Source organism: Pelodiscus sinensis, chromosome 21 (assembly GCF_049634645.1).
Source record: "Pelodiscus sinensis isolate JC-2024 chromosome 21, ASM4963464v1, whole genome shotgun sequence".
Lineage (NCBI taxonomy): Eukaryota > Metazoa > Chordata > Testudines > Trionychidae > Pelodiscus > Pelodiscus sinensis.
In genome coordinates, this window is record NC_134731.1 from 16,926,592 (window position 1) to 16,946,906 (window position 20,315).

The 20,315-nt window shown below is 52.3% G+C and overlaps 1 protein-coding gene across 2 annotated transcripts in view; it reads right to left on the bottom strand.

The window, feature by feature from the left end:
• Positions 1–20,315, bottom strand: part of AP2B1 (adaptor related protein complex 2 subunit beta 1) — a 103,157-nt gene that overhangs the window by 6,754 nt on the left and 76,088 nt on the right. For both annotated transcript variants that reach the window (XM_075905003.1, XM_075905002.1), the window contains 3 exons: positions 15,390–15,474; positions 14,295–14,381; positions 756–910 (listed from right to left, as the gene is read on the bottom strand). In XM_075905003.1, the coding sequence (XP_075761118.1) occupies positions 756–910; positions 14,295–14,381; positions 15,390–15,474 (327 nt within the window). The remainder of the gene's footprint in view (positions 1–755; positions 911–14,294; positions 14,382–15,389; positions 15,475–20,315) is intronic.

Sequence of the window (20,315 nt, forward strand, 5' to 3'; positions counted from 1 at the left end):
AGCGAGGGAGGGACCACAAAGCCAAGCTCCCTTTGCCAATGGTTCAAATTGCTCCCTTTCCACATGCAGGGCCCCCCAGGCTGCACCTTGCGTGTCTCAAGGCAGGGGCAAGACGCCCCCAGCAGCTAGGAGTTCAAGGAAGTGGCTACACACAGGAGCTGGCAGAGCGCTTGCTTTTGAGCAAGGCCAAGGGAACCTCCCAAGTCTGGACAGCCAGGCTCTGCTTCAGCAGTGCAGCGGGGCAGAAGGGAACCCTTAAATTATATTAAATTAATGGAGATTGCCTATCTCCTAGAACTGGAAGGGACCTTGAAAGGTCAAGTCCAGTCCCCTGCCTTCACAGCAGGAGCAAGTACCATCCCTGACAAATTTTTGCCCCAAATGGCCTCCGCAAGGATTGAACTCACAACCCTGGGTTTAGCAGGCCAATGCTCAAACCACTGAGCTATCTTCCCTCCCTGCGCTAGCCCTGCTTGCTGGCAGGGGCTGGGGAGAACTCGGACAATGCTTGTGCGTCCATGTTTTGTGGCAAATTCGGATGGTAACAGGCCAGGCCTCTAAACACCTGCTGCTGAGTCAGCATTCCTTTAGCTCAGTGGGCCACTGACATCAGTGGCTTCCTAACTCTGCCCTTGCCCTGGGGCTGAAACGAACAGACCCGAAAGGTGCTTCTTCCCAGCATGCTGCCTTCGATCGGAGACGGCTGGGAAGGGTGCCTGGTCTTCCCCTGCCCGCCAAGTGCCGAAGGGGCTTACTGTGTAATTTGGGTTTCCGGGCTGAATACGCAGCTCAGCCAAGATCCAGATGCCGTTGGTGAGCTTCAGAGACTGGTAGAGCATGTCCTGGCCTTCCACGTTCCTCTTGGCAATGGTGTAAACGTTATTGTTCTGCAGCTTACTGGAAACAGCATCTGCAAAGAGAAACCACCTCCGAAATCCACACTGGACACCCCCCATGTGCCCCAAAGCCGAGCAGCCTCCTCACAAACCAGGGCCCCATGGCCAGGCAGCGTATGAACAGACCAAAAAGGCAGAGCACGAGCCCCCAGCCAGGCAGAACCGGCATCTGCGTCAGACACTGGAGAGCGAGGCAAGAGGAAAAGCAGGTCGAATGTGCTCCATCTCCCTGGAGGTTCCCCCGTGGATGTGGGTCTCCCTGCCTAGTTGGTATTGGCCTCCCCTTAGGGGACGGACGCCCACCCCCTCCACCACGCTGCTGTTGGCTGGGGCCCTTCTGCGAGCCGCAGATTATAGGTCCCCAAACCAGCCCAGACCCTGGGTGGGCTGATTCTGGACTTTGCGCCAGGTGTTCCCGAGCCAGAGGGTGCTGCTAAGTAACAACAAACAAGATCACGGCCTAAATCTCAACTCTACCTTCTCAGGCACTAACAGCTCTCTGCACCCTGAATACAACCAGCTGGGGAGAGGAACGGCCTTTCCCCTCTGCCTGCTGTGCGGGGGGGCACCGTTCGCAGCACTCCAAGACCTGTGGTGTTACCTGCACACAAGTACACGGCTGTAACCACGATCTCTATTTGTCAGGCTCCTGACAGAGAAACGAGAACAGCAGCAGGGATCCAGAAGACACAGCAGCCAAATCAACACCCAGGCTGGTAGCCTGGGGAAGCCAAAACCCCATGGAAGAGAGGCCATGGTAGGAGCAGGATTCCTAAAGCCACAGAACCTGCTGAGCTCAGTGTAGGAGAGCGTCGGAACAGCCACCCTGCCCAGCGTCCGCTCTCCAGCAACACTGGAGCAATGGCCGCTCCCGGCCTCAGACAGCGAGGGGATTCTTGAGACGACCACAAATGTCCTGCGAGGCCCAAGCCACTCCTGGCCACTGAGGAATTTCCTGGGAGGTTATTTATTCCGGGAATGTCACCTGATGGTTTATGTGCTGTGCCGGGGGGTTCACAGTTGGGTTGCGGGCCCACCTAGGTAAGCCAGGAGATGCTTTGTGGGGGTCCACAGGCCCAGACCCTCGCAGAAGTTCACCGCTTCCCACCAAGGGCTGTTGCGAGGCTCTGGGCCTACGGACATTTGGATAAACAAAGCATCTCGGGGCCCAGCGGTGGCTTCCCCGGGCAGGCCCGCGACCCGTTTGAAATGCCCAGCACTAGCCCACACGGTCACCTGCTGGGTACTGGTTGGGCGCAATTGCTGACAGGCTGAGGACGTTGGGGAAGGGGAGGAAGATGGCTGTGGCCTGTGTTTCCAGGCTTGCCCGCCTGAGCATGAGGAGAGAGGAGGTGTGGCAGGACAGAAGGGAGCAGGCACCTGACCAGCCAGCCCCACAAACACTGCAAGCCACAGAGCCACACAAAGGAGAGGCTTAAAAACAGACGAGATTGAGGCAGTGCTGGAGCAGGGGGCCAAAGAAGGAGCGTCTGAGCAGAAGGGGCCTAAGCTCTCTGCCCTATGCTGCATCCTTTCCTCCAACACTCACTCAGCAGGAACGCAAAACAGACAACCCGGAAAGAGCCCGCTTTGGGTTTCCTCTCTTCCTTGGTTACTATAGAAACTAGGAAAGGCAAGTAACTAATGAAGTGCTGAGCTACACAATCCTCATCTTCCTTTCTCCTCCTCCCACTTCTCTTCCTCCAGCAGAGGAAGGGCCCGTCTGGGTTCGGGAAAGATGCCACATCGTACAGGTTGCTCTGAAGCATGGCCTGGAGGGACAAGCCCTACCCACTGACGGCGGGACTGGTACAGCGCGCTTGCTCCTGCCAAGGGTCAGGAGACAACCACCATGCTTGGTTCCTGCACAAGCAAAGGAAATTGCCGCACACATGCATCTGCAGAGAATCCCAAAGGCAAAGACCAAGGAAAGCCCAGAGCTGAGCAAAGGCATTGGCAGCAAACGGTTTCCAAAAGCACCGAGGGAGGATGGAAGACGCAGGTGACTTATTGTCCAAGCTGTTTGCCTGCCACGGAATCAATCTCAGCGCTGTCCCCTCACATTTAGCCAGCAGCGTGCTGGTGCAAAGTGCTGGCGCTAGCGCTTCCTCGACCTCTGCCGAGGGGAGGTGCATCCCCACGTGGGATCGGCAGCCTGACAGCCTGGGTTCTGTCGGGGCCCCCCGCAGGGCACTGAATTTAATCACAAGCGGAGCCTTAAATCTAAAGCGTGGCCCTGCAGAGACGCATGGATTGCTGTTTGTTCCTAGCAGCCAGCTTTGAAGCTGCCAGAGAACTGCGTGCCATTTCAACTGTTGCGCCCCAGACGGGGATGGCAGAGCTGAGTGGTCTGCGGCCATGTCTGTCCAAGACCACACAGGAAGACAGAACCAAGTGAGAATTCCTGTCTCTTGCCCTCTCAGAAGCTTGTCGCAACATCACTGGACACAGACGCCTTCAGGGGACTCAACCGCTCAGAATAACCTAACGCAGCGACAACATGCAAGGAGGGTGCTGGGCTCGGACGCTCACTTGGCTCCGCCACCGTCTCTATTGCTCCAGACGTCGGGATCCACACGCGGGAGGGCATGTGTCACTTCCAATTCCCTTCCAACTCCAGCCACAGCTCTGTGAGCAAGTCAAAACCAGTGTCAGCTCTTCCACATCAGGCAGTGTCGCTAGGCAACAGGGCCATGCTCGGGCGGGACAGCTTATGCAATGTGACAGCGCTGCCTTTAGAAGGGGGGGGGGGTGACAGAGCGGTGAGGCCAGCCCCACTCAGAACCAGGCTGGATGTTGAGCCACGAGAGGGATGTCGGCCCGCAGGGAAGCCTCCGTTAACGACCACACGGCACGGGGGGGAAGCTTGTGCGAAGCCGATGCTGACCGTGCACTGACTCCCTCCCCTGGGCCTAGGGGACAGGAGGACAGTGCAAACCAATCTGCAGAATTCAGGGATTCCTTGAGTTGCCCAAGCTAAGAGCATCTGGCCCCATTATGTAGCCTCCGAGAGGATTTGGAGAGGGTTTTTTTTTTTTTTAAACACATTTGCCTTGTCTACAGAGGTTATGCAGAATTAAAAATGACGACTAAAAAGGTGCAGCTGAAGGAGCTTTCCTTCTGGGGAAAACACTCAGCTACATCACAGCCACAAACCCCTTTCACATCCCTGCCTATTTCTGCCCAGGGGCTTTGATGACCAGTCACCATGATTGGATTTTTTGGGGCAGGGAAGGGATTAGACAATTGCTGATGAAGCTTCCATCCTGCAAAGACTTGCAAGAGCACGGCCTTCAGTCAGCCCCTGGCAGAATTGGGACCTACAGTTATAAAAGAAAAAAGAAGATGAAATGTACCATGCTCAGAACCATCTCCACTTCCTATTTTATAATCCAGAGAATTCTCTTGCACACAGATTGCTAACCACATCCACCTAGCTCCAATACAGGACCACATGCATTCGCCACCTATTTCTTGCAATGGAGGCTTTTCTGAGTTCAGAGATCTCCATGTCATTCACCAGTGACCGGTGGGAAGCAGCAAAGCCCAATTATTTCATCTGTACCCTCAAACGCCTCCCTCTGCATCTAGCAACACTGGACAGAGTCTGTGCAGCTAATCAAGAGGGGCACCTGCAAATCTTGCCTGATTCCATTGGGAAGAGTCTCAGGCATTTCCTAGTGATGTCAAGTGCAGGCTTTGACATCCGCTGTGCAATCAAGGAGAAGCTGGGCTGTGAGGGAGATGATGCTTAAAAGACACAAGTGACCGTAGAGTGGGAATGCCAGGAAATGCCAGATAGGGGCACGCATGCTCGTTTCTGAGTTTGCTCCAACATGAAACTCTCTCTCCAGAAGGTCCCCAAGGCTTTAGCTATTAACAACCACCCTGGACTTTTGCCTTCGCTAATCACGGTCTCTCCTCGTGCATCTTTATGGAGATGAAAGATTCTGCATCATTTCAGCTGAGACGTTCTGAACTGGCCTAGAGATTGCAAATGTAGCAGCTTCCTGGCTTCAGCCCTCTCTCTGAAAGCATCTAAATTCCATGCTGATGCAGGTGTTGGGCTAGCGAGCAGCCCTGGTGATTGAAAACACTGGATTGTCCATGCAACACAGCAGCAGTGTGAGCTTCCCACCCCACTCACAGGGGTTATTTCTGAAACAGAGGAGCCCATCTGTAAGGCTGGGACGGGCTTTCCATTCCCATTCAGTAACTGCTCAGAGTGCAACAACAGCACCAGTTGGACGCTTGGTGGCAGCAGTGGGGGGTTGGTTTCTAACAAACCTCCATCCCCTGAGAAATGGGCAAAGACCCACAACCACTGAGCAGGCAGACGGTGACTACTGTCCATAGCCATCTGGGCGGCAACTGAAATCAGAATGGAGAGGAGAAAAGTGTCCTGGGCCAGACTGTCAGGGGCATTCAGGAACCTAACCATCAGATGGGAGCCGAGCTGCCTGTACAAAACACCTATGGTTGTTATGCCCATAACTCCCATGGACTTTTGGGAGTTGGGCACCTCATCTGCTTAGTGGCTTCTGAGGATTCCACTAGGCTCGTTTACATTTTTAGGTGCCTAACCACTTTGGAAAATCTGGCCCTACATCCCAGGCGCTGTCCAATTCCGGTCTTGTCCCTCACGGGTAGGCTGAGAGGTGAGGCGTCTGCGGAAGGAGAAGAACGTATGAGGTAACTGAGCTGACCTGCCATTTTCTGGACTCTGTTCTCTTCAGTCAGACCTTGCTCTAAGACAGCTTGGCCTCCCCTTTTGGCCATTCAGAATCCTGTGGGGGACCCTCTGCTGGCAAGGAAACGTGCAACTCCACAAACGTACACTGCGTAAGAGCACGGGCTGGGGAAGAGCAGGCAACGCACACAAGCTGCTCCCCCACTGGGGGAGGCACTCAGAGCAGTCACGGAAAGGGGGCCGACTTGCGTAGTAAAGCCCCTGCACTCACCTGGCGCATGGAGAACTAGGGCCAGGTTTGCAAACCTGCCCTGTGCCCAGCTCCCTTCCAGGCAGAGCAGTGGAAATGGGGCTGGTGGGCTAAGGGAAGCACCGCTGTGCTGAAACCCTCTGAAAATCTGTCCCATCTTGTTTTCTGAACAGATTCACCCAGCCAACGCTGCTGTGAGAATTCATTCCACTGCATTCAACCCTCCCCCTGCAGCACTGGGGCTGGAGAGGCCTAGGAAAGCCAGCTTAGACAAAGGGACAGTCTGATTGCCTTCCCAGTATGCCACAAACAAAACACAGAACTGTTGTGATACACAGCTTTATTAGATTAGGCTCAAGCATCAAAGTGCAAGCCAGGGAACGGTTTTATTGTACGTTGGGGACAGGGCAAAGAGCAGCAAACAAAAGGCAGGGATTGTACGAAAGAAGAATAGAAACTACACTCCAATATTAATGAAAACACACTCAACTGAAAATAATGTGACTCATTCCATCCCCGGGCTCTGGTGACACTGATAAAGCCATGGGGCAAATAAGATTATCAAAAGTGCTCAACAGAATGACAGCTAGACTATGTACAGCTAGATTGGCATTAATCTTCATTTGTGTACATGGATGCATACACACACAGAGCTAGAATACCCATTGTGGAAGGCTGTTAAGAACACACAGCTGCCAGGGAAGGTTTAGGTTTCCTTGGTCCTGCCTCACTGTAGGGGGGGGACGCACTAACCAACCTTTTAAGGTCCCTACCAGTCTTTCCGTTCTATGATTCGATGATACCTACTGCTCTTGTTTTATCGTAGGAGTGTGTCTGCACTAGGGTATAAGGAGTGTTTTAAAAATGTATTAGCTAAAATATGCAGGGGGTCAGACTACATGACAGTACATAGTCCCTGTACTTTTGGCCCTGAATATTGACATGCCAAAATCCCAATAATATGTATGTAAGATTTTGACCACAGTTTCTGTTAAGAATCTTTCACGTATGCCCAAACTGGATGGGCCTGGTCTGAGGCCTAGCTAACAACGGATAATACAGAGCTAAAAAGGAACAGAGATAAGCAGAAGACAGGCCTTGTTTGTACAACTAGGCATGAAACAAGCTGAGACAGGTGCAGGCCAGTAGTTGGGGCCTTATTGTGAATTATAGACACAACTCTGTGAGAGTGGACTCGAAAGTCTGCCTGACAAGTTCAGGAGGAGATAGTGTGTATCCTCCCCACATCCCAGCCAGCGTTCAGGGCGGGGAGACAGCCAGCATGAGTAATAATATCCATCCCTCACAGATGCCAATCCAGTCCAAAGGGGTGTGATCGATGCACAAATTGCCAGTGCTATGTATTGTTTACTGTTCTCTGTTTTAAGACCACAGAGGAATGTACTGGAGAGCAAACCTGTCTGGGAGATGCCACCCGTCATTTCTATGGACCTGGAATCAGGATTTAATCTATTTACTGCAAAATGATACTTAAGCCATAACACCTGTAAACCTGAGCCACGGGCGAAGCAATTATGTAATCTTTTAGACTATTGGCTTATTATGCTCAGTCTTGCTTCTAGAACCTACCCAGGGGCTCGGGAACTCCCACCCTGTCGCTTCTCTCTGCCCACTGGTACCCTATATAATCGATAGTAATACATAGTTTGGTAGTCTCATTGAGCCTAACAAGTGAAGTGACACTCCGCCAGCCCTGTGTGTAATTAACCCCTCATGCTTGGATCTACACGGTGTCAAACTTCTGTGCCTTCAAACATCTTTTAACTAACATGTTTTAAGAAAGTCTAGTGTGAAAAAGGAAAACTTATTTAACACCTGTTAGCTAGAGAAGGAGCATGTGTGTGGGTTGCAAAAAAATTACCTAAACTAAAAACATTTATGAATTTGGTATCATACGTGCATGGCAGTCATGCTGACTAACACAGGGAGCTCTGAACCTGCTTAATAGCACAGCCTCATTAGTAAGAATTTCAATACAGGTTCCTGTTCTGCATTGTAATCTTTATGTGCCTCTGCAGTTTGTGAACTTTGCCCCTCGCTGTTGTTGGGCTTCTAAGCTCCAGAGAGGTCAGCTTTTTAAAGCTCTCATCTTTTGACAAGTTTTTCCACTTGAGCAGACTAAATCAAGATACAAAAGTTTTAAATTGGCATGAAAGCCATGACCTGAGAAAACAGAGGTTGTACCTTTAATCTTAATTCTGACTCTGGTAGTGTGTATCCAGTACAATAACCTTTATTTATGTGATCACAAGGTTTCTCTGCTACAGTATCAAAACTGAGGAGGGATCATGTGAGGATTACCTGTTGTGTTCCCTCCCTCTGGTGCATCTGGTATCGGCCACTGTCAGCAGACAGGACACTGGACTAGATGGACCTTTGGTCTGACCCAGTATGGCCCCTCTTATGTTCTTAACTGTTTCTCTGTAGCCTCAAATGCATGAGTTGAACCTGAATGTGTTAGTGATGGATAGGAGTGCTGTCCTTTTCTGGGCATCCCAGCATGCGGTGACTAAAGGGTTAAACTCAGATAGCTAGGAGGTGTTGGCACGGAGGCAGGAGAATCAATGGAAGAAAGTTTTAGGATCTGACTCTTGCGCGCGCATGCGTGTGTACACGAGTGTGAGAGAGAGAGAGAGAGATTAAGGCAGGAGCGAGGGGTCCAAGATCAACTGAACCAGGCAGGACGACCATGCCTACAAGGAACACTGGGCATGGAAATGGACTGGACATTGAAGCACGTATGTGGGAACAGATACCACACACTGTATCTGAAGTGCAGTCCCAGGGGTCTCTCTTTTAATTTCTTTTCTCGACTGCTTTAACACACATCAACCGAGTATCTCTTTGTGTTGTTAATAAAATCACCTTTTCTAAGGCTATGATTTGATTGTGTGTCCTGGAAGGTAACAGGAGGCCTGTGTGGGCCAGCTAGCTGAGATTACAGTTTGTTTTCTGTTTTCTTCTGATGCTCTCTTGCGACAAAAGCACTTAGAATACCCCCCTGGAAGAAGTTCCTAAGTGCTTTCTTCCTGGGTTCAAGAAACATGTTTTTTCTCCCCTTCACTTGTGTGGTGGCAGCTACCTCCCAAGGCCAGGGAATCTGTGACTTTGGGGAGCTTTTAAGCAGAAGCCTATAGAGACAAGATATTTTTGAGGTCTCTTGCAGGCTCCCACCTTCTGCACTCGGCATGCCAGAATGGGGAACAGCCTTGACAATGTTTAACACAAAATGCTCCACCTTAAATAGCAGATGAATCTGTGTACAGGCAGTCCCCGGGTTACATGGATCCGACTTACATCAGATCCCTACTTACAAACGGGGTGAGGCAACCCCGCACTAGCTGCTTTCCCCCAGCAGACCAGGGAGACGCGAAGCTAGTGCCCCCCCCCAGCAGACCAGGGAGACGCGGAGCGGCTTTTTTCAGCAGACACCTCAGCTTGAGAATAAAGGACTGAGGTGTGGGAGAATAAAGCTGAGCTCTGGAGAAATGTTTGGCTCGAGTTTCCCCTACGATATGTACCAGTTCCGACTTACATACAAATTCAACTTAAGAACAAACCTACAGTCCCTATCTTGTACGTAACCCGGGGACTGCCTGTATTCACTCCTTGGCACAAATTTGCACGCAACTGTGCGGCAAAACTCACGGAGTGCAGTGGGGTTCAGCAGGGCTCTGTAGTCACTTGTGGGATCAGGCCCAGATTTTTAGAAGTATTTAGGAGTTGCTGTATTTAGCCCTGCAATATCTAATGCATTTAGGAGCAAATTCCACCATCAATGGGATTTAGGCACTGAAGTGCCTATATCACTTTTTGAAAATAAGGCAACACCTTTAAAAAAAGTTGGGCTTTTATGTATAAAGTCATAACCATTCAAGATGCAAGGGACTTCATTCACGCATCTAGCCCGCCCTGCGAAGACAAGTACAGGGATGCTGCTTTCCGCATATTTTGCCCGCACAGATACATTTGATATGTCTTCCTTGATAGTGTTTGTGTTTTGATCTGCCGTGTAAGGAAACAGGAGAAATAACCAGTTATTAGGCTAGAGATACTTCGAAATCTGACTGCTGCCTCATGACAGTCACAATCCCGGGTTTACAGTGGAACATGCAGCCAGACAAGAAATTAGCAAGTTGCATCCCTGACTCAGTACAATGCTCATCTCGGTTCTAAGGAGACCTCTGATTTAATGTCCCCTGTACAGACATCAGCACTCCTTGCTCTGCAGGATGGCAGGGCTTCTGCTATTGCCAGAGCATCTCTCCAGGTGCAAGGCTGGCGTGGGTAAGGTTTAAATATTCACAAGGATGGAAGTGAAGGGTCTTTGTGTCCAGGGGATGGAACGCCCAGACACACACTGATGCAGGGACGACTGGCTTGATTAGCCCCTGCCTGAGCTCCTCAGGAGCCTGTGCACAATTGCTGGTGTGTTCACTCCATCTGTCCAACGCCTGCTACAGCTCTGCTACTATATTTAAATAGCTGGTTCTGCTGTGATTAGGGCAGATCAGCTGGGTGGTGGGGATATTTTTAGCTCACAGCTCAATTCATGTTGTTGAAATGGAAATCAGCGAGCCTGGCGAATGAATGTTGTCATTAGCAGATTTCCTAACCCCGGCTGGGGTCACGTCACTGGGTTCCTCAGGAATTAGCTACTGAAGTGAGTCTCCTGGGATCCCTGTCGATTTACACTGACCAAAGGTGGCCTGGACTAGCAAGCTAGTGGAAGCAGTGATCTGTGTCGAGGAGCAGCATTGCAGCAAATTCTGAACCATCAACAGCCACTGAAATTCACAAGCTTTGTTCATTGCATCTGCTGCCCTGTTCCTGTTTATGCCAAGGGCAAAGCTACACAGCAAATTCCTTAATAACTAGAGCCCTGACCAGATACACATGTCCACTCGTGGATGCAGATGCCACGGATAGACCTCAGAAGCCTCATATCATTAGACTCTACTCCTAAGAGACGCTGCAGCCCACAGAGAGGAGCAAGGTGCTGCTGCTCCTAGGAGCTGGTGCCGCCAGAGGGGCTGTGTGAGCCCCGACAGACGCCGCAGTGTGGTACGGTCACACTGCTGGGAAGAGCTGCTGGCACAGGGCACTGGCTTTTGGGAGAGGTGGTGGCACCATACTCTTCTCCATTGGCGACAGTGTCCCTGGGGAGCACAGCCCTGCAATCTGCCAATCCTGAGGTCTCTCTGCGGACACCTGCATCCGTGGGCAGCTGTTTGTAGATGCGCAGGGCTCTTATCATGAACACGGGCGAGCTCAAATGTACAGGGAAAGCTTTCATCTCCTGCTAGTGCCTCCAGGAAGAAAAAGGCCAAGACAACAGAGGTTGGTTGTGTAACCCACACCTCCAAGGCGAGTACCCATCGATTTCAGCATCGAAGTCGCTGCCATGGGGGAAAGAGTGGAACATGGGCCAGTGAATCCCAGCTACAATAGGCCTTGTCTACACTGGGTTGTTAGCCATGACCACACCAGTGCAAACCATTAGTGTAGATGCGATTTACACTCATGCTCTGTGGTCTGCACTGACACAGCTTTCTCCGGTTTGAAACGGCCGGGCCAAAGTCTGCAGTGGGGTAGACACAGCCTAAGCCCCATTATTCTCATGCCAAGCTCTGTCTTCCAGACCACGGCTCTGAGAGCTGGGCGGTCAGTGCAGAAAAGGGCACCCGTAACTGCAGGAGGGATGAGGTACGAGGACAAGAACAGAGGCAGCAGCTGATGAAAGCATTTGAAGTCTGGTTATCAGCCATGACCTATTTTCCTCCTTAAAGAAGCAGAGGCACTGCTCTAGTGATGGATACATTCAGACAGGTACCATTTCCAGAGCTCTCGTTAGAAGACTGACAAGGGCTCTCTCCTGGGTGGCTGCAGATAACACTGCGCTAGGGCCACGATACTGCTCACATGCAGAGTGCCACGGCACAGCCATCGGATGGGCCTCGAGCGCTCCTGCCTGCCACCCCACTGACAGTGCGATATAAGAACAGCCATATTGGGTCAGACCAAAGGTGCACCCAGCCCAGTACCCTGTCTGCCCCAATACCAGGTGCCCCACAGGGAATGAACCGAACAGGTACTGATCAGGCGATCTCTGTCCTGCCATCCATCTCCACCCTCTGTCAGAGGCCGGGGACACCATTCCTTACCCACCCTGGCTAATAGCCATTAATGGACTTAACCGCCATGAATTTAGCTAGTTCTCTTCTAAACCCTGGTATAGTCCTAGCCTTCACAGGCAAGGAGTTCCACAGGTTGACTGTGCGCTGTGTGAAGAACTTCCTTTTATTTGTTTTAAACCTGCTGCCCATTCATTTCATTTGCTGACCCCTAGTTCTTATTGGAACAAGTAAATAACTTTTCCTTATTCACTTTCTCCACACCACTCATGATTGTATAGACCTCTATCATACCCACCCTTAGTCTCTTCTTTTCCAAGCTGAAAAGTCCTCGTCTCTAATCTCTCCTCATAGGGGACCCATTCCAAACCCCGAGCTGCATGACAATGCCAAGCGAGGCCAGGCACAAGGGCTGGCCCATGGCTGGTAAAGCAGCCTAGCGGCAAATGTGGCCAATTACTCTGCAGCCTCTCCTGATCCCCAGGAAAGGGAGAAAGCGCTGCCATATAGAGACTAATCCCAACCAAGGGTCCGGGAGAGCGGCATCACAGCTTCCTTCTAGAATCGGCCAGGGCAAGAGCTGCAAAATGGACCAGAGGGCCCACTGAGGTATGGCAGTGCCTGTTTAAGTAGGCAGCTCTTCTTCCCAGCAGACAGACCCACTGAGCAACAGCTCAGAGATGGACTGGCGTCGGGGTACAAGAACTAACTTCTGGAAATCACATGGGAAATTCAAGTCCCCTGCTGAGACTGAACACGCAGGCCAAGTCCACACTATGGGGGAAGGTCGGCGTAGGGTATGCGATTCCAGCTCTGTAAAACACGGCGCTAGAGTTGATGTACCTTGAGCCCATTTTCAGCACAGTCCTCGCAGTGGTCTCAAGGCTCCTGGAGACTTCCCTTCCGCCTCCCAAGGAGAAGGGGTATCCATGTCAACAGGGGAGCCAGCAGTGTTCGATTTAGTGGGTTTTTACTAGATCTGCTAAATCAAATGCGGAAAGGTCGAGTGCAACCTTTGAAGGTTGGCCCACAGGGTGGCGGTGGGGAAACCTTCCTTCTGTGCCACAGCGCACGACAGGGGGCTAATGGGCAACCGTGGTAGAAGGATACGATGGGCTATGGAGTGGCACTTCCAATCAGGCAGAAAGGTCCGTGTGCCATTTAAGCTCAGGGAGAGGCTTAGAGGTTGCACTCGCCAGAGCCCAAGAACAGAATCGAGTCAGAAGGTCCAATGGCTGCTATTCCCCTCCCCCACCTCCAGTGTCACATCTTTTGTCATCCAAACTAGCACCCATTCTGGGGACAAAGGCAGGCAGCGACTTCGCTGGTGAGGGACGCGAGAGAAGAGCTATCCCCGTGTGATGGCAGGCAGGAGAGGGAAGAAAACAATTAGGGGGGAGGGTGATCAAGAAGGACTCGTGTCTCTGTAAAACATACTGGATTCAGCAACAAGCACTTGGCTCCCATCCAGGGCTCTTGAATGGGAATAGAGCCGCCCTCCCGGCCATGTGCCCCTTTGCACACTCCCGCATGCTTCCGCACACAAGGTCACCCGGACAAGGGAGATGTTTGTTGGTCAACAGGGGCAACGAGACGACTAAGCACTGGGCTCAAAGCAGACCAGGGACCATGGAAAGCCATCAGGAGTTCTCAAAGCATGACACGAAGAGGTTCACTAGCATTATCCTCACTGCAGAAGTCATCTGCCCAAAGCCAGGCAGCAGGATAGGGAAGGCAGGGTTCGTGTCCAATCCAGCACTCTAACCACTAGGCCGGGTTACACCCACTTACTTGCAGACAAACAAACAGACACAGGGGACAACTGACTCGCCCAACGTGGCACAGCAACTTAGAGGCAGAGCTCTCACCACTCAAACAGCTGCCCTTCCAGCTAAGAAGCCTGTTGTACCGATCCCAGCCTGATACCAAACAGACAACTTGGAACCATGATGGCATCTCTGATCCAGGGCAGGAGAAATCAAGGGTTACAAATCAAGCCCAAAGCTCTGTGCTCAGAGACTCTTTGCCCTCCTTGGAACAGTAAGGGGAAAGCGAGAAGAGCAGGAAAAAGGGAACAGGTGAGATCCTAGCAAGGGACTTTTCAGAGACGCTCCTAGGGGAATCACCTATTATGGAATTCATCTGAAAGCTTAGCTCAAACCAACACTTGGACCTAGAATGTGAATTGCTCAGCCTGGACCTGCAATCCTGGCACATCTAAGCGGTCAATCCCAACACAATGGCCGGAAAAGCTGGATCGAGTTGCTGCCACTCCTGCATCGTACAGGAAGGAAGATACTCACCAGCATTGAGGTGACACTCCTTTATCTGGAACTGGAGCTCGTTTTCGTTGGGAATATCCTTCCATGTGGCAAGGAAGACCTGGCGTTCTACAAAAAGGAAAGGCACGTCAGCATCCCGCCCTCTCTGACCCGCCCACAGGGCCATTCCCAGAGTCAGTGCAGAATGACACGCTGCAGAGATAGAAGGCCCCTGCCTGGTCCCACCCAGCCCATCCCTCGGGCTCCCGTTGGAGAGGTTTCCCTGCAACATGCCCTGGCAATGTGTCTGGCTACTCTGACTGAACGCAGCGGAGCCCTGAAGACCATTTGGAGCTCTGGTCACAAAGTCTTTGCCGCATCAGACTTTTAGGAGCAGGTGGGCAATGTGAGTAAGGGACTCCAAAGCTCAGAATACCAGGGCCACACCACGCTGGATCTCCCGGTCCCACCAGCAGAAAGGCCAAACGTACAAGCAAGCGCTGCTCCTCTGCTCCATGCAATTCCCTGTCTCTGGTGTAAAAGTGAGGACTGGCTAGGGAGAATGTGAGGATGGGGTTCCAGTGTAAGCTGTATGGGCTAAACCCTGGTCCCAGGAAACTCAATGACCAACTTCAGAGAGAGCGGGGTTGGCATGCCCTCAGAATAGCAGTGCACCGACGTTTGGCAGGTACAGACATCCCTGCTGTAACTGCAGGAGAGCAGAAACTGACCACTACACTGCCCGGGCACCCCAACACAGATGGGTCTCTACTAGGGGAGGACTTGTACAGCTTGACCCTGACCAGCTCTGGACCAGAGAAGTTCCTGGACCAAGGGAGGTCAACGATGTCTAGCAGTGTTACTGACACTGCCACGGCTGACTGGACCCTAGGGGCTATTTAGGGGTAAATTAGAGCAAAAGAACAGCCCAGAACACAGAGCCAGGACCGTGGGCTGTAAACAAACTTTATGGGACTGTGGGAAAGTTGGCCACTCCCGTGACCAGCAACCGGCCAACTCACATTGTTCTGGACGGATGATTCTGGACTAGAGGTTCAGCCTGTACTGGCAAAGCGCTGCTCTGCCTGCCCCACGGCTCCCCACCGAGCAGAAGGTCACTAACCAAGCAGCACTCACCCATCTTGCCATCCTCCACAAAAAGCACGTTGAGAGGAATAAGGCAGCTGAAGTAGAAGACATCGATGCTGTTTTTCACAGCCACCTGGCATGCCAAGGGAGAGGAGAATTAGGGGAGTCTCTGTTGCAGGGGTCAGGGTGCAGTGGGGCTAGGCAGGAAAGGAAAGGAGCCTCCTAGCCATCGGCAGCAGGGCTTCATGCATTTCTGGGGCTGAGCGGTCATGGCCACGCCTGAGGCGAAGGCCAGCTGTGCACACTGGGCCCTGTGGAAGGTGGTTACAGAGGAGCACAGCCAGCCTGTGCCATCATCGGGCCTCACTCCCCTCCCGGGGGCATGTCACTAGGCCTCACACTCATTTCTTATTCCCCCCCCCCCCCATTTCTCAGCCCTCCTCCGGGCTGATCTCTTCTGGCCACACGTAGGCTCTATCATTTCACACCCAGGCTGCCGACTCCTGTCCCCTCCCTCCACCAACCCTGCATGTGGCATGATCTCAGCCGGCCTCCCCCTTCCCTCCCCGTCCTCTCTTGCACTGTGCTCCGCAATTCCTTGGCATGTCTTTTCTCACTCTGAATACTCCACAGCCTGGTGCCGGTTTCCTGTCTCCAACGCTCCCTTCTGTTCCCCTGACTTGAATGTCATTTCTTTGTTGCAGCAGGTAGGTGCAGTCCGGGCCTGGGCTCCATTTGCCGGCCACTAGCTCTGGACTCCCCCTTTGCACTGCACGTGGACAGGCCTCAGCTACGTCTGCTTAGCACGTTTATTCCCGCCTTCGTCAGGTTACCTCAGCAGGCTGCATTTTGCAAACAGGGACATTGAAGTCCAATGGCTAAGTGACTTGCCTAAGGCCCCACCATGCATCAGTGCCGGAATCAGGAATAACACCCAGATCCCTGCTAGGGATGTTTATTTTTGTAAACGTGTAACTGCTGAAATATTCAGTGTTTACACCTTTACATGCAGGGGCTGGGGAGAGGGAACCAGTGATAATGGAGAGCTGGCTGTTAAGCACCACAGGCAACTGGCTCCTGCCTGCCCCCTGCAGCCTCTATGGTTAACCGTGCAGGTTAACCAAGGAGCCCAGGGATATGTGAACATCCCTAATCCCTGCTCTTATCTTGCTACTGCCACCTCCTACACTTCCCGCTTCCTCACCACCTCTCCTTTCAACTCTCCCACTTCCTGTGCTCAACTGAACACCCCCCCAGAGATGCCCAACAGGGCCGAGGACTATAGAGCAGGGGGCATTTTACCCCTTTACAGCAGGGCCTGAATCCTCGGCAGGCAGTGGCTTTACCCTGGGGAAAGCTGTGTCAACGTCTCTACAGTGACTGAGCCAACAGCGCCGCAGGGGGCTAGAAGGAGCAGGGGCGGCTTTGGGGGGAGGGCAGGCAATGGGCAAAAAGTTTCATTGCCAATAGCACCCGGATCAGAGGAGCCAATAGCACCAGTGAAGAGGCGGGCAGGGCTGCCTCACAGAGCTACCAATCAGCTTTCTGCATAGGACTGACTGCTCTCCGCTCACCACAAGCGTGACCGCATGCGCGTTTTCTCCTTGATGAGGGCTATGGCAATAGCTGAGGCAAACTAAAGGTATGGGAAAACATAGTGTCATAACCGAGGTCGACAGCACGGCTCAACTCTTATTGCTCCCTCTCTGCTCGCAGCACACACTGTGGCTGGCAGTTGAGCAGCTGTCCACACTCTGCCGAACAGGTGAATGCTAACCCAGGCATGGGACAGACACAATCTCGCTCGTCGAGGGGTATGGCTAGGACACGTAGGGGCATTGTCAACAGGACCGCAGCAGCGTGCAGACCCTGGGAAACTCCCAGCCTATGAATCCTCTGACCAAGTTCTTCACTGACACACACACACACACACACACACACACACACACACACACACTTCATCCAGAGATGCAAAATTAAAGCCCCCCCCCCCATGTTTTGTCTAAAAAATAAAAAGCCCATGAGCTCTGCAGGCCTGTTTAGAAATAAAATTAACCCCAGGAGAAATGGTTGTTGATAAAGGAGGGGAGGGGGCAATTAGGGAATGTGAAGAGACCAATCAGCTGGTTTAGAACACATGCAAATTAGAGCATTAAGGAAATGAGGTCAGCATCCTGAGCAAGTGAAAATTATTTTGGAGCAGTTGGGAGGGTCCCAAGAGAGCAGAGACAAGCACGAGATTTGCATGCAACAGAGCTTGGGTTTTCCACATCCTTAAAAACAGGCACATTCACCCAGTGAGAAAGGGGCTTTTACAAGCAGGGATTATACCTTGTAAATTACCCATAAATACAAATAGCGCCACAGTATGGCCAGTTGTCAGACACCGAATGCTGAGAGGCAGCTGGAATGACAATCCTGGTACAGAGGTTTAGAGGAAAGGCAGTGCATGTCTGGGGTCATGCTTGGATTACTGAAAATTAAAAGTCTGGCTTAAAGTCACCAGATACATATGGCACAACCAGCACTGAGCCAGCGGTAGGGGTGCACGCTTCTATTCTGTTCTTGCCATCAGTAGCCCCGAGAGCACTAACCAAACGAGGTGGCTTTCAGAAAGGTGCAAAATGACTCGGAGCCTGGAAGGAACCATTTGCCCAAGGGAAACATACGAGGTTCGGTTAAATGAGGGTGGGGAGAGGCATCCCCCCCCCACACACACACACGACAGGTGCAGCCTATCAGAAGGGAGACGTAACCATGCCGAAGGTAACATTGTGTTTAACTGCAGAGTAATGGGATTGAACTGAAGCTGGAAACATTTAGGCTAAATGTCTGGGCAAATGACAGCGAAATCTACGCAGTGGTATGAATCTCCTGAGGCAAAGGGAGGAGCCAGTATTCGGGGTGTTGTAAATTGGACGTGCCTGTGCACAAGTCAGATGTGCCTAGTGAGCAACGCCACACAGAAGGGAAATGGTCTCCGCAACCGAAGAGATTGCTCCTAGCTCTGCGGTCCATGATTAACGGCAGTGTTTATTCAACAGCAACAGAGGTTCGTTAGTTTTTGTAGCTAATTGTTGTTGTTATACAGCAGCAGCTTACAGCGGAGGCTGGGGAAAGAGCTTCCTCTCCCTCTCGGCACAGGGCTAGAGGAACACACCAAATTAGCATGCTCATCTTGTTTCTGCAGTTACAAGAGGGCTATAAAAAGGTATCTGGTGACCTCCCTCTCAACTCTGCCGAAACAGACTGAGCCAGCCGATTGGGAGGCAGCGCTGCGCCTCGGAACGCACGCATGCAGCCAGCAAGCCTGCCTCCTCCCTAGCCAATGGCACCTCAAGGTGCCCTGATGGTGTCTCTCACGAAAACCTCGGCAATCAGCTTTCCCAAGCAGCCTCTGCAAACCAGCACTGCTGGGAGAGGGGTCAGTATGCCGGGACTTGCCCTGGCAGCCCCGCACATTTCCAAAGCAGGATTATTCTGCTCCTCACCAGGCACTTCCTTCCAAACGGACCATGCTCAAGCATGCAGCAATATGGAGTCTCAGAGGTGCTAGCTCATGTGATCTGAGCCTCAGCCAGCTGGTCTGGAGCCTCCTGATCACAGCTGGAGGGACAAGGCTGAGGGTCTAATTGTGGGGCCCAGTTGGGCAAAAATCCACCCCTCACACAAGGGGGAGGCCAAGGCATCGTGGGCCTGCAGTTTGCTCTCCTCTCCGCCCCCCAAGAGAGGCAAGTGCTCAAAGGAACAGGAAGGGGGGAAGGGATTTCTGATGTGCCCATTCCAAGAAAAGAGAACGTGACGCTCCTGGAGATGTTACCCGAGTGCCAGGGTTCACCGCCCCTGAAAGCCTTTCCTCTGGGAGCTGGCCTCCAGATCGCTGGGATTTCTGATCTCTGGCCCCCACTCAAGAGGCATCTGTGTCCCGTGTCAGTGACACACACGGTGCAAAGCAGGCCCCGCCACGGGGCTGACCACAGGGCTAGCTACGCAGTAGGGAGGTCTATCTTAACCAAGGCGTGGGGGGTCAGACCACTGCCCATTTATCTGCCACTGCTCCCCTGTTGCTGCCCAGCCTCAGCATTGCCATGTCTGACACATGGAGGCTGCTCTGGGTCAGGAGAATTCTCTCCTCTGTTCCCTAAGCAACATCTGGCAGGTTCCCTTCACTCCTCTGGTCTCTGCTCCCCTGATGGGTCCAGAGCTTTTACAAGCAAGGACGACTGCGAGCCAATCACGGCTGAAAGGAAATTCCCAAAATGAGCCCAAGAAATGCTTCATCACCTGCCTGCAGCCCTGGATGACAGCACTTCTTGGGAGGACATTCCACTCCTGGTCAATAACCCGTCTCCTCTAGACAAACTCTCCACAGGAGGTTGCTGCTCCAAACAGGGGTCACCCTTCGGAGAAGTCTGCCTGCACCCAAGCTGTAAGTGAGAAGGTACCAGCAGCCTCAGCCTCAGGCTGAAAGGGGAGAAACGCTCTTCTCTTGGAATTCTCAAGCCAGAGACTACAAATTCTTTGGCAAAACCCTGGGTGACAGGTTGGAGTTGTTCAGACAGGCTTTCTGGCAACGCTCCAACACTGAAAAGGTCTCATCCTGGCCAGGGCAGCCAACACAGGCTGCCCCAGGGACTGAGGCGGCTCCTGTATGTGGAAGGTGGGATAAGGCAGGATGGTGGGATGGGTTCTGAAATGGACTAGGGGATAGTGCACGCAGCCATAGATTGGAGACATGTCTCCAGAGTTGGAGGTTCAGGGCTTGAGCCCCACCTGCCTCAGGGGCAGCCACTACCACCACCAGCAGCTTCTCAAGGGACAGAGCCAGGCACCCAACCACTCAGAGCATATTTAATTGTGCCCCTTTGGCACTCAAGCCATCACCCCAGTGAGCATCCTCTGCAGAAACAAAGAGTCGGGAGCCAGAGTTGCTTGCTTTGCTGAGTCTGAACTCTCTCACTGCAGGAACAGACA